This window comes from Pogona vitticeps, chromosome 1 (assembly GCF_051106095.1).
Source record: "Pogona vitticeps strain Pit_001003342236 chromosome 1, PviZW2.1, whole genome shotgun sequence".
NCBI lineage: Eukaryota > Metazoa > Chordata > Lepidosauria > Squamata > Agamidae > Pogona > Pogona vitticeps.
Window position 1 is genome coordinate 257,278,485 of NC_135783.1, and position 14,773 is coordinate 257,293,257.

General features: G+C 40.3%; 1 protein-coding gene across 1 annotated transcript in view; it reads right to left on the reverse strand.

Annotated features, from left to right (window-relative positions):
- The window catches only part of TH (tyrosine hydroxylase), a 35,271-nt gene extending 22,177 nt beyond the window's left edge, over window positions 1-13,094 (reverse strand). Inside the window, exons 1-2 of the mRNA XM_020788797.3 lie at window positions 12,972-13,094; window positions 5,052-5,261 (exon numbers count right to left, since the gene is read on the reverse strand). Of these exons, the coding sequence (XP_020644456.3) occupies window positions 5,052-5,261; window positions 12,972-13,061 (300 nt within the window). The 5' untranslated portion in view covers window positions 13,062-13,094. The remainder of the gene's footprint in view (window positions 1-5,051; window positions 5,262-12,971) is intronic.
- Window positions 13,095-14,773: the final 1,679 nt, after the last annotated feature.

Sequence of the window (14,773 nt, forward strand, 5' to 3'; positions counted from 1 at the left end):
CCTCTACAGCCACTGTTCATCAAATATATTATGAGCAGAAACATGCCTGTTACACACACACACACACACATTCCCAGTTGCTATTTCTTTAACCTTGAGCAGAGTAGCTCCTTTCATTATTTTAACAAACAAAACAATCAATTTTTCATGTGTACAAATTGAAAATACATAAATACAGTACATTGAATTCTCCTTACTACTCGTTTTAACTACTTGGATTTTGTTGTTACGAGGTGCCATCACATCACTTCCAATCAAGGTGACATTGCAAAATAAATGAATAAATAAACAACCTTTCTTAGCTCTTGCAAATTCAAGGTCATGTTTTGCTTTATTAATACAAGATAGATTGAAGTCAATCAATGTATCTTGTATTTTCTCTTTCTCTTTTATTCCTGTCTTCAACTTTTCCCAGTTTCATTGCTTCCCCGCCCCCCTTTCTTCTCATAGTGGGCTCAAAGGACTATAGCCTCAGTTCTGTTATTTCTGCTTCTAGATAATAGATTTCATTTGTCCTAGAACTCGCTTTTTTGTTGTTCTAGCATTCTGTGGTGTCTGTAAAACTATATTCAACATCATATTTGAAATAAATAAATTTTTCCCCGTCAGCATTCTTCACTGTCCAGCTTTCACATGTGACTATAGTCATTAGTATATTGGCCTTATAGTGACACATTCTTATACTTGATGATCTTTTCTAATTCCTGCATTGCTGTCCTTCTGAGTCTCAGATTTCTTCTGATTTCTTGGCTGCATCAATCATTTGGATTGATGCTTGAGTCAAGGTACAAAGGCTTTAATTATATCATTTTCCACCACTTTATCTACTAACACCCAATCAGGCTCATAATGGGAGACATGGTCTTTGGCTTGAACCCAAGCCATGTAGGGCTTTATAGCTTAAAACCAGCTCTTTGTAAAATGTAAAGAATAAATTGCACTAGAATTAGACCTATGAATCAATGAGGATTTAGTGAGCCATTGCCTCTATAAGTTCCATTGATTCAAGTGGGCCTACTCTAATTGTGACTTACTGTGCTAGAGTTTGTCCCAGCTAGAGCAAGCCCATTTGAATTTATTACACTTATGGAGGAGTGGACTCAACGAATCCCCACTGACTCAATGGGTGTGATCTAATGAAATCACTATGCTAAGGTTTTAACCACTGATGGCAAGTGGTATCAGGGAAGGGGCTAGACTGATTTCGTTGGGACTGGGAATTCCATAGTCTAACTGAATCCACATCTTTCTGCCAGATTATGATCGGTTTACTGCTATGATGTATGGTCACACATTTTGAGGATAAACCACCACACAAAGGTGAATTATTATTATTTTGTTAACTAAAAATTATTTTTAAAAAGTGTGATAAAGCATTATGACCAGTAAACAGGGATGTTTTCAAGAAATATTAAAGCATGGATATACCCAGAAAAGCTTCTAAATTTACTGTACAATTTTTGAAGAGCTTCAGTGCTATGCTTTGAATAAAGTTCTGAATATAAGATGTGATGCTAAATTTAGGCTGGAACAACTCGTTCTCTTTCCATTTTCATTCTTTAGGTTCCAAGAGCTACACTTCCAGAGAACAGCAATTGTAAGGGGCAGCTTATAAGGTAGACACATTAGACCGGAGAAGGTGCAACTCACCCCAACTACCACCATTTTTGCTCTGGAACTTCCCCATCAAACTCATTTCCCTTAGATCAAGTGTCCCCTGAGAGTTAAATAGTAATGGAGGGGGGGGAGTTGTGAGAAGAAAGCTGGGAATTAGAAAAGCACGAAATGCCCTCTCTCCACTTTAGTGACTTTTTACTCCAGATCTATAGATCCGGATGGGAGATCTTTGGATGATCTTCAATAAATTGGCAAGGGTTTCCATTCCCCATTTGCCTCAAAAATAACAATAATCCTTTCACACACAAACACTCATAAATTCAGTTGCTCAGAACAAGTGCTGGGTGAAGGAAGGGGGTGAAAAAAAGATATATATATATTTTTTTTTGCATGAAATGACTTGTGAACTTGATTCTGGTTGTTGCCATTGAATCACTTCAAACCTAAGTGAATTACTGAATTAATGACTCTGAAAGGCCCTATCACTTAAGAGCCCTGCTCAGGTCATGCAAACTATGGTTTCCTTTATTGAGGGAATGTATGTCATGTCTGATCTTCCTCTTTTCCTATTGCCTTCCTTCTTTTCATAGTGTTGTTGTCTTTTCCAGTGAGTCTTGTCTTCTCGTGATATGTCCAAAGTACAAGAGCCTCAGTTTGATCTTTTCAGCTTCTAGTGAGAGTTCAGGCTTAGTTTCAAATAGAATACTATTTCTTTATGGCAGCCTATGGTATTCATAGAGGTTACCTTCAATACTTTATTATGAATGAATTTATTTTTTTCTTCTTAGCTTTCTTCAATGTCTAGCTTTCACATCCATAGAAAGTAATTGGGAATAATGTAATACAGATGATCTTTCCCTTTTTCTCCAACAGCACAGCCACACACTTGAGGATCTTCTCTAGTTCCTTCCAGATCTCAGTCATCTTCTGATTTCTTGGCTGCACTCTCCATTTTGAATGAAGAATGAATCAATACATAGATTTTAAAAAAAAGGTTTTGTATGATCAAAATTACAGTTCTGCAGTTCCTCTGTATTTCTCATTTTTGTCTTCGTGTTCAACTGTATTTCTGTTTTACTCCAGTAATCCTTATTTCTTCTTTTATTCTGGTATTGATCTCAAAATGCCAAGCAGAGAAATGGCATCACCATTCCTAACTTCTTATGAATTTGCTCACTATTAGAAACCTGAATTCTGGATGTATGTCTTTTGCACCAGCCTCTTATTCATAGACCTTAGGCTCTAGTCAAAAAGCAAACTAGATGATACAAACCTGAACAATTTGTTTACCCTTGCTATATCAAATACATTGCTGCTTAATTATCTCTAAAGCAGGCTTTGGTTGGCATTAGTGCCAAAAAAAAACAAAACTGAATTCCATCCTGAATCTTTCTTTGCCACCCTGAATCTTTCTTTGCCATCCTGAATCTTTCTTTGTTTTGGTTTCTATTTCTTAAAGAGTTAACCTAGCTTCTTCTTGGAGATTCTGTATGGGGAAAGGACACTTTTTAAAACCTAATGAGAGATAGATAGGCAAACAGGGGACAAAGCACTGTCATGAACAAATCCAATTTAGCACCATGTTTTCTAATGCATCCTTAGAACATTGGCCCTCCACAACAATCAATACCTTAACATTAATCTGACAGATCTGATTGCATTACCTTTGCTTGGCTTGTATGTAATGTAAAACAGTAGAGTAAAACCAGCCTCCCCATAGCCTGTGCCATTACGAGGCAAATGTCATTACACTCGTCTGTTTTCATATCTTGTACCTGCAGTGCCGGAGGGATTGGGGAAATGAATCTTTCGCAGTGGACGCCTGGCATCCATGGGTGCTTGCTTTCCTTCAGCCCTCTGCAGGGTAAAACAAGACCGCTTTCTCACTCACATAAATCTCCCTTGAAGGATGTGAATGTCTCTCTTGTTCCCCACACTACTCTACCAACTGACTTCTTGGGAAAGTGTTATCATTAATATTATTAAGGGAACTGCAAAATAAGCTTTGCCCCCCCCCCCCCCGCTCAGTTACACACACCAACAATACAAGGAGAGGGTTGGGAAACATTTGTGATTTCTTTTTCTTAAATAGATTACTTTTCCATGCCTTTCATGGTAAAAAGCAGCAAATAATTTTATCTACCTCTGTTATAGGTTAGGATGCTTGCTGGATAGCTCAATGGTTTAGGTCTCTGGCTATTGAGCCAGAGGTTGGGAGTTCGGTTCCCCACCATGCCCCTCGTGTGTAGAGCCAGCCTCGGTGGATTTGGGCAAGCTGCACAGTCCCACCGTGCCTCCAGGAGAAGGGAAGGGTAAAAACCATTTCTCTGTATTCTCTACCTGGAAAACCCTGAAAGGGGGTCACTATAAGTCAGAATTGATCTGTCAGTGGGCAAGTATTTCTATTATACTACAGTATTTGAAAGCCTTTACACTTTCCAAGTCCCAAGTCTTGCTTCCACATACCTGTCAGACTTAGCTCTGATGGAGCAGCTGGGACCTCCTCCTTTGTCTGCAAATCTACAATTAGATGTCTAGGCAGATATGCTCCAAAGCCCTCTGCCCACTGACAGATCAATTCCAACTTATGGTGGCCTTTCTTTTGGTTGTCTAGGTATAAAGTACTCAGAAGTAGTTTACTCCTTCTAGGGCCACTCTGGGATGCTGCAGTTTGCCCAAGGCTACACAGGTTGGCTGTTTTTTCAGGAGGCACATACAGAAATCACACTCCCAGCCTCTGAAATCACACTGAACTATTCAGCCAGCTATTTAATGTCTTTGAGGAAAGGATCTTTGAAAAAAACGATGATGATGATGATGATGTGCCGTCAAGTCAATCGCGACTTATGGCAACCCTTTTCAGGATTTTCTAGGTAGATAGTATTCAGAAGTGGTTTACCATTCCCTTCTTCTGTGGGCCTATGTAGCTTGTCCAAGGCCACATAGGCTGCCGGTGGGGAACTGAACTCCCAACCTCTTGCTCCATTGTCAGTTACCTAACTTACTAAGCTGTCCAGTCAACCTAAGAATCTAAGAATCATACTACATCTGTTCATCCTGTTTTGCACAATGGTCAGTTACATGCTTACAAGATATCAGGTTAATTCTTCCCATAAGAACTTTTGGAACCCTTTCACCAATGTGGTCTCATTAAAGTGGTGCATGCAGTTACCATCAAAGATGGCATGCAGTTACCACCCAAGACAGCAAGTTGGGTGTTTTTCATGGTAACAATTGGAGGCATACCCACTTCCTTCAACATTAAAAGGATCATGTGGATACTAGAGAGCTAGACTCTAGATGTAATGCGTATGTCAACGACCTATCCCTGCACTTAGCTAAATTGATACGTTAAGAACACATGAACTAGATTGGGCTTTTCTGCCATTAGGCTCATACTGGATTCAGCCGAAAAGGCAACATCACCTGCTCACCTCAAACACTTTGAGTGCACGGGATGGCAATGACATCTTTCCTCCTTTGAGTGTGAATAGGAGGTTCAACACGGCCATGCCGTCCTTCTCTTCAAAGACAATCGTTTCCATAGAGTCAGCGCTCCCAGAAGCAGCTGCTGCCGCTGCTGCTTCCCTTTCCTTCCTGGCATCTTCAATGAGGCTCTGCCGTCTCCCAATGAACTGTGGTGACTGTTGAGAAATGCACAAGGGGGAAAAAAAAGAATAGCATCATTTCCCAACACTCAAATAAAAACTCTTTGCTCTCTTCCCACCTTTAAAAGCCCAAACTTTAAAAGTTTGTACTTTAAAAGTACAATCTAGAGATTTGCATGGTCCTTGGAGAAAAGTTGCATGACAAATTGAATCAGGAGTAATTTGACCATTTTGGGGGAGCAAAATGGTAGAACTACCATTTTGGGGGAGCAAGTCAGCCACAGTCCGCCCTAAGATGGCATCCAGCACATCTTTAGCATTAGTTGCATCTTTTATGGTGCTACTAAGACTGAGGGAACACACATGTATTTGAATGGAACTTTGTGGATAGCCAGTGTGGAGTAGTGGATAGAGTGATGGATTAAAACCCAGGAGACATAGATTCAAATCTCCACTCCACCATGGAAACTTAAGGGGGTGTGACACAGGTAAAACCACTCCTTATAGCTCACCTACCTTTAAAGCCTGATCAGTGTCACTGTTAAGTCAGTTCTGATTTGACAGCATAAAATGTAATATAAACGGAAACTGTTGTTCTTATGTGTCCTCTGACTTATGAGAATGCTATGGAAATATCTACCCAGAGCATAAAAGATATTTCCATAATAAGAAACTTTTCAATGTTTGACCTCAAAAATTGTGAAAACCCAAAATATAATAATACATCCTGCCTTTGCATTACAGTATATTACCATTCAACTAAGTTTACTTTCTAGTTAACATATTTGGAATCAGTATATCAAAGAAAAATATTATTTTTACTCTAACAAGCTTTTATTAATTGAACCACCAGCTATTTAGGTTTTCTCCCTTTGTTTCTATGACATAAATTCAGCAGGTTTTTAAAAATGTTTTTAAAATTGTAAGCTGCTTTAGAAGACCTTTATTCTCTAAATATTTATTCTCTAAAAGTAGAGTAGAAATAAACCTCAAAATAATGCAGAAATACCATCTTTTTATAACGCAGGTCTTTTTTTTCTAAACATCCATCCATCTATCCAGGCTATATTCTATTGGTCCAGTGAGATGCAAGAAATGGAAATCTGAGTATCAGACACAGTCACCAGCGGCATAAGACAGCTAATGTAAAAGAGTGCTGCTCCGAGGATTTCAAGGAAGGACTGTTGTGATTTAGAAAGCTGTGATTTCAAACAGAATGCACTTTTTCCTTTTTTTTCTCTCATCTGTGAAGGAATATTGGATAAGCACTCCAGCTTGCTCAGTAAGTAGACACTTTATTTTTTATTTTGCTTTTGTGATTTTTTTTGGGGGGGGGTTAATAAATTACTGGAGAAAAATGATGGCTTTTGAAATAAGTATTTAGGGGTTCCTGCTAATCTTTTCTCCTGCTGTTACCTTTGTTTGTTGCAGAGACACCTGTAAATTGGAGAACAGCAATGATGTTAAAGAGAAAAAAATATTGTCTGTCTCCAAATTGTCTATTTTGTGTACTGATCATACATTGTTTACGGTAATTGATGTCTCTGCTGTTGTCACTATTAATTGTTACATTTCTGGGTAGAAAAACTAACCAGATTGTTTCGTAAGTTAAGAAATCAATACTTGGTGACTTTAACTGGGTGTAGGTTTCAGTCCAACTGTGTGTGTGTGTGTGTGTGTGTGTGTGTGTGTGTACTTACTTGCTTACTTACTTACTTACTTACTTACTTACTTACTTACTTACTTACTTACTTACTTACTTACTTACTTACTTACTTATACCGCCCATCTGGCGGAGGCCACTCTGAGCAGTTTATATATTTGTGTATGAATGTATGCATGCATTTCCAATGTTTATATACTGTCCAACTGGTAATGCTTTCACAGTGGTTGACAAATGTAAAAACAGAAGCTATTAATAACTTCATGGGGTTTGCAGTCAAAGCAAGTGAGATATACTGGTCCAGGTATTAAAATATCGGCATGTTAAAGGCCAGCAATCATCAGCACAATCATCATTTTAGACCCTATGGATCACTGAGTCTAGCTCCTCCCAAGGAAGCACAATTCTAGCCCACCAAGATGCTGTCAAATGCACCAGCCCTGCTAGTCACAGGATGGACAACAGCATGGAAAGTCCATACATGAATGCAGGTTATTCACATTGGGCTTCTCCATGCAAGGAGAACTCCTGGGGAAATTAGGATCTATCTTGGTTTAAAACGGTCTTATACAGTCACATAGGGCAACATCCACAGTACTTTTACTCTCATGCCGATTGAGCAGCTGTTGTGTCAGTGTAGACAGGACATGCATCAGCTTGAAAAGCTGCAGATGGAGGACAAAATTGTAGTCCCTTGCCCCATATATTCATTAAAGTGCTAGGGAAGTCACATGAATCTCCTTCTAACTACACTGATCTAACACCTATTAGGAATGGGTAGCACAGGAATGGGTGCCGATGTCCCTCCCATGTGTTGTACTGCTGCTTCTATTTGCCCTAGCCAGCCTGCCCAATGATGGGCCAAGGGCCAGAGATGCAGGAAGTTGCCATCCAAGAGCATCTATAGAGGCACAGTTTTTCATCTTTTATGCAGTGGTACTAGAGGTTCAGCTTGCCAGACAGACAGCTTTCTTTTTACAGCCCATATTCTCTTTGTAATATAATTGTCTTAAAAAATAAAAGACATCTAGGTAAATGGTCTAAGTTTAATCATACTGTCTGCCAGATGAGATATAGTTCTGTTCTTCTTGATGGGAGAAAACATCCATACATCTGAATTGCAAATCTTAAGACCTGATGAATGTTACATGATACAGCCTGAAAATAGGAAAGCCGCAATAAGGTTGCTGATATTTATTTTGCTTACTTTATTTCAATATTTATTTAAATATTTATTTTACTTTATATTGCATTTTTATCCCCTCTATTAAAATTTAGCACATAAGATGGCTATAAAATGATACTAAAAACAGACTAAACAATAATATTATTTAAGTTTACAATGAACTGTAAAAAGCTGAACAGAGGAGGGGACCAGCTGGAATCAGCATATCTTCTCTTCCTTCCTAAAGCAACAAGAGTGCGAAGTGATTCTGAGTAGAGAGCTCTTTGGGAGACCTCTTTCATCACCCCTTCAAGTGGGTTTTTATATACATTGGTATTCTTAGGAGGACTCCTTTTGAGGATCTTAAGGTCTAGAGAAATACATGAGACTGCTGGTCCCTTATATAGCTAAAGGCAAAGGTATTTGGTTCTTTAATAGTTTGAACCAACCCTCTGAGTTGGGCTAAGAGGGAGCTGGCAACATGTGCAAGTCTGTCAGTAGCAGATTAATATGATCTCTATCACCCTATTAGCAGTTTAGCAGCCACCTTATGTAGTAACTGAAGCTTCTGGATACTTTTCGAGGGTACTCATGATGAATGTGTTGCAGTAGTCATACATGATGTAACTAAGGCATGAATTACCATTGCTAAGTCAGATCAACTAATCAAAGATTGTAGCTGGCAAAAAAAAGTATTCAAAAGCACTCCTCACCATCACAGCCAGGAGAGTAAAGAGTGAAAGTGTACTCTCAGACTAGGAACCTGAACTTCTAATGAGGATGCAACCCTTTCTAGAGCACAATGAATCCTCATCACCAAGTAAGACTTTCTACTGACCAGCAGCACCTCCATCTTGCCAAGGTTTAACCCCAGCCTGCTCATCGTCATCCAAGTCATTTATCAAACACAGGTAGCTTTCAGTAGTATTGGCCACTTCCTTTCACACTAGGAGCATATATTTCACTATCTGACACAGCAGTCCAGTCTCTCAGAAGGAAGCTTGCCCAAACCAAGTGTGTTTAACGTTGCAGCTTACATTCTGTTGATTTAATAGTTGCATTTTCAAAAGGGATCTAACTGGCTACTGATCCAATTACTTCCTTCACTGGCTAATAACCCACTTTGGCTTAAAGAGGCTTGAAGGAATATTAGTGAAAGACTAAACAAATGAAGGTGAACGAAAAGGATAACAATGGCGTGCATTATGATAGGTGCAGTTTTTGCTGAATGAAAGAAGGTGGCTGATTGCACTGGGGAGCAGAGAATAGTGCCTCTGGCTGCCAATATAGGGACAACTATCAAATCTCTCCTACTTCCCCTAGTAATGCTTTTAGGATCCTAATGCTTATCATTTTACAGATGTTCCTGCAAAATTAGAGACAGATGTTTCTGTCTCAAGCTTTTTCTCAATCTCATAACTGAAGAGGCTACAGCCTCTCCCACTCCTCACTCGGTGTACAACCTATCTGAGCCACTGTCTGAGAAATTCTGGAACTTTTAATCCAAAAGTAATTTTTCCAAGTTGTGAACAAGAAATCATCCCCATTTTTAAAAATTTTCATTAATGTCTGGAAGGCAAGATGTGTCCCCCACCCACCTCTGCCTGAGATAGCTAGGTGCCCATTATCACTCATGCAAATTATCTCACAAAAAATAAAAATAAAAATGCTACTCTTATGCCATAGCAATTACGTATGAGATATTCACCTGTCACTTGTTCAGAATACAACCCATTTTAGACAGGTGCTTCAAACTGCAGAAAGGAACAGAAGCTGGAAACTTTTTCAACAGTATCCTGGTAAGACCATTATTGCAAGCTGATGTTTCATTTATAGGTCATTCAGTAGCCGTTAGGGGACCACAGACCTTTACAGGTTATTGCACACTGTAACATTCCTAAGCCAGATTCTCACTGCAAGAGAAATTTATGTTTGCCTGGTAAATATGCAGACCTTGACTTTGTCTGGCAATGTGCCACTAATGGCTACAATATCTTCTATCCACTCTAAAAGATGCTATTCACAAAGAAGTAGAACTGAGAGGCTTGCATTTAAGTGGCTTTACTAATCTTGCAAACTTTCTATGTTGAGTAAGGTCTTGGTCTTATGCTGTCTGACATGCTGGTACCAGTAGCCAGGGATAAGGCGTCTCAGTGTCATTCTAAGAGAGATCATTTCCCTTGCTTTACTGGAAGGTGGCTTCATTCCTTGTACTGGCATTGCTGTTAACATTCTTGCTGTAATGAAAGATTGCTATAAAACTGATAGGGCAGTGGTTCCCAGCCTTGGGTCCCCAGATGTTCTAGGACAACAATTCCCAGAAATCCTAGCCAGCACAGCTAGTGGTGAAGGACTTTGAGAGTTTTAGCCCAAGAACATCTGGGGATTCAAGGTTGGGAACCACTGTGATATGGATAACCCCATATGCCACTTGAATGAAATGGAAGAAGTTTGGGGATATGTGAATAAGCCACTCATTGATTTGAATGAGTTTGGAGGCTTGCTCGGTATACTCTTTATTAATGCTAATCTGAAGAATCAAGAAATGCATGTAAATTTAAAATATTGGTTGAAATTTCTGGTGAAAATCTGTGGAAGGCAAAAAATGGACCTGTGCTAATTGGCTATGATCAATAAGGCTCCCCAAAAAAAATTTGAGCTAGCTCAGTAGAACTACTGAGGTTTTCCCTCATTCTTTCACCCTTTGCTTCTTTAAAATACAAAAACAGATGCTGTGTAACACTTGGTGTTTTTCTTTAAAAAAAAAACTACTCCTTTGCTTTGTGTTCCTGGAAACAGTTCTAGAAACATTTGGATCCTGGCCCTGACTAATTTCTTACAAAAATGTCAATTTTAATTTTTTAAAAATGAGTGTTTTTCACTGACAAATGTAACATGCAATGATACCATAGGCATGTGAATTGCTATGTAGCTATGCAGTGGGCAGTTCCAAGGGGCTGTGGCTTTCTGTGAATATGCAGTAGAATCATTGTATATTACCATGGTCAGTGCAGATTGTATGTTTTTTTCATGGAAGTGATGTCTATGCAGGAAATCACCAGTGTTGTGGTTTCAGAGTCACTATGGAGTTGTGGGTCCAATAGAAGAGCCAGGATTGAGAAATTTTTCTTCTTTGGACTACAACTTCCAGAATCCTCCATTCAGCTAGCCTAGCCATGCTCTATGGGGGATTCTGGGAGGTGAAGTACAAAAAAGAAACATACCTATTAGAGTGTAGTTTTACCCAAGGTCCAAGGAAATGAAAAATTAGGATCCTCCACCATTTCCATCCATTTCATTAAAGGTTATGAAAGAAAAGTTCCAGAAGAAGTCATCTGTTGTATGACATGCAAAATAATCATTAAGAAATTGGTGTGGATTTTACATAAACAAGAAAATTTTCTGGAAATGTTTATTCACACATGAAGAGAAGATCCCCACCAACAGTCTTTCATTGTTGAACTACAAAATACTTTGCAGTAGTAATGGTGGTACTTGTTATTCTTGCCATTGATAAGTCAGAGCTCTGCAGGATGTACAAGATCAGGATCACTACCATGCAAAGAGGGGCTTTATTTTTTTCCCCCCTTCCTTTATCACAGTCCAGGCAGAAATATTAACCCTGAAGCTACTTTTCCTGCAAACGGGTAGCTGTTAGTGGCATCAACAATTGTTCCCTTCCTGCGGTTAATACAAACTTCCGTAATAAAGGGGATAGTTTTCATTGTGACTCCATCTCTCTCTTTATGCACTGTGGTCCCGGTTTAATTTCTTCTTCCTACCATTTAACAACAACAAACCAAAGAAAAGCAGCCTAGTAATCACATAGTTTGACCTTCACCTTCCAAATCTCAGAGTGCTTTCATGTTGAACTTTTCATTCAACATCTTCTAGAAATCTATGTGAATACCTGTGAGTCAGCAACCTGGGTCTGAAGCCTCAGTAGACTGATTCACATTGTCGTGGACATCACTTGAGATAGTGATCCCTGGCAGACAAGTATGTAAACAGAGTCAATTGAAATCCACTGCAGATGGTTAAATTCTGTCTTTGCACTCAGACTAGATGCCTACTCATGCTGGCAGCAGCCATCGTGTGACAGACCTCAGTCTATGAATCCTAGTGACACTTCTGGCAAGGGCAGAATCTAAGAACTCTGCAGAATCATCTCCACTGAACAAAATGGTTTTAAGGCAATGAAAAGAAATTGTCACACACTTCTAAACAGGCTAGAAAAGCAAAGTGTAACATCAGATTGGTCAAGGTACATCATGTCTGTGTGGGATCTGATGCCATTTTCTCCTTGCATAGCTACTGTGTGTGAAATCAAGACTCAGCTCCAATGTGAGAGTCTCAGGTCACAAAGGGAAAAATGAACGGACCACAGTTGTCAAGTAGTAACAGTCTTTGTGTTAATTTTGAGTCCATACTGTCACATCAGTTCAGTGCAAGAGGGAAAAAAGGGTGGTAGAAATGAACTGCTCACGTTAAGGCTAGGAATCTAGAAAGCAGTTCACCTGTTGACAGTGATGGCAATAAAACACACACACGCACACACACACATGCACGCACACACACCGCCCCTGTTATGTTAGTTTGTACCTAGCTCTTCACAGGATTCAAGATCTCAGTTTGTAAACCATCATTCTCATTCTGTTGTATCCCCCCCCCCATCTCTTATTTTACATATGTCTCTTAGGTAGCTGTCATCCTTTCATATAAATTAGTAGCACCAGTTTCCAAACCTTTCCAGTGGCTGATGTTTTCAAACCACTGAGTTCTTCCTCCACAGAATATCTTAAAATAAAGTTAGCCTTTCCTCCCATTATCCCATCTATCTGCCACTCCGAACCAGCCTGAGCTGTGACTGGAGATGGCTAGCTTGACAAGTGTCAAACGGCGAGGGTTTTTTCCTTACCATGATGGCCTCTGCTTGCTTGGAGTCCATCTCAGATACCGCCCGACGGAAGCCTTTGGCTGAAGAACTGGAAGAGTTTGGGGTTGGCATGCTTGCTGGTGTCCTGGATCAGCTTTCAGCACTGCTTTCCCTTCTCTTGCAGGGCTTTTATAGGGCATGTCTGACGTCAAAGACCCTTTCCTATCCCCCTCTGCCCACCTCCCTCCCATCAGCCTGAGGGAGAGGAAAAGGGAGGAGGGAGGAGATACAGGGGAAAGAAGTGCTCGAGTCCCATTAAATCTAATTGCTGCAAAGATTACAAGCATCCACCTTCTGCAAACCTTCTGTTGGCATTTCTCCTGCACCCCAAAGTATATGAGAGGTGAAAGACCCCCCCTGTGCTTTATTGAGCTCACTGTGCAGACTGTCTGTTGCCGCCGACTAAACTGCACTGGGAATAAATGAAGGTCCCTATTCACATTGTTAAAGATCAACCACAAAAGAAGGAGAGAGTGATATAATCTTAGAACTGCAGAGCTGAAAGGGACCCTATTGATCATCAGGTCCAGCCCCTGCCAAGGAGGCATAGTGGCAAATCAAACTCCCAGGCTGTGGCTCTACAAATCTCTAAATCACTGAGCTAGTTAGCAGTGTTCCTCTAATCATATGGATCTCATCAGTATTCCTCTAGTCATATGCATACGAAAAGGGAGGGGGGGTTCAAATAGGATCTAAGACTTGTGCTGGCGATTTGTGACACGATTAGTGTTGGTTCAAGCATCATCAGCTAATTAATTGGGACAGAAGATCACTCCTATGGCAAATGGCACACTCAGCTAAACTACTGACCTTGTATATGGGCTGGTATATAGTCCCCCCCCCAGCATTGGGGGCTGTCTGTTTCTGATCACCTACACAAGAACAGGGAAATGAAGGGCTATTGTCCAGGGTTGGAGTCAGAAAGCTGTAACTGGATTCTTCTGAAGTGCGCATTTTAAAGTTTGACCCATTTCAAAGCAATTCTCCACAAAGGAGAAAATCTTTTACCCTGTTATCCTCAAGAGCAGTGGTCCCCAACCTTGGGCCTCCAGATGTTCTTGGACTACAACTCCCAGAAGCCTTCACCACCACCTCTGCTGGCCAGGATTTCTGGGAGCTGAAGCCCAAGAACATCTGGAGGCCCAAGGTTGGGGACCACTGCTCAAGAGGACCTGCCAGGATCTCTATGACTTTTGGCGCCAAAATATGACAGCAGGTCTAGTTGCCATGATATTCATTACCCACCCAAAAAACCATCAGACCAGAATAAAGAGCCATGAAATGAAATATTTTTTACCCACCCTCTGAGTTATGATAGGTTACTCTTGATTGCAAACATGCCTGTGGTGGAATATCTTCTTGACCTGTGGCAGAAGCTAGCACAGGACGGTAGTAGAAGTACAGTCGATCCAGTGGCAGGAGTTTTCGGTGGGCCAAGTGTCAATCAATTGTGTAGCTTTTCTGCTGAGTCTGGGAGTGGGCCCATAAGAGCATCTATTCAGTCATGGCAGGCATGCATCCTGAAAATGGAGGAATGGGGAGAGGAGAGAAAAGTCCTGTTTTCAGGATTCCTATCACAAAATTGTTAAAAAAGAGGACAGGCTGAGGTTCCTTGGGTGTTGGCAACTTTCTGCTCTGCTCACCATGATCCTTGAAAACCAACCTACAGTGGTGGGTCATTTTCCTTAGATGGGGAAGAGTATTCAATTGTGGGACAGGAGGAGTCATTTGAAATTTTATTCAGATCGTAACAGGATAAACTGGAAGGAGACTCAGTGTGGTAT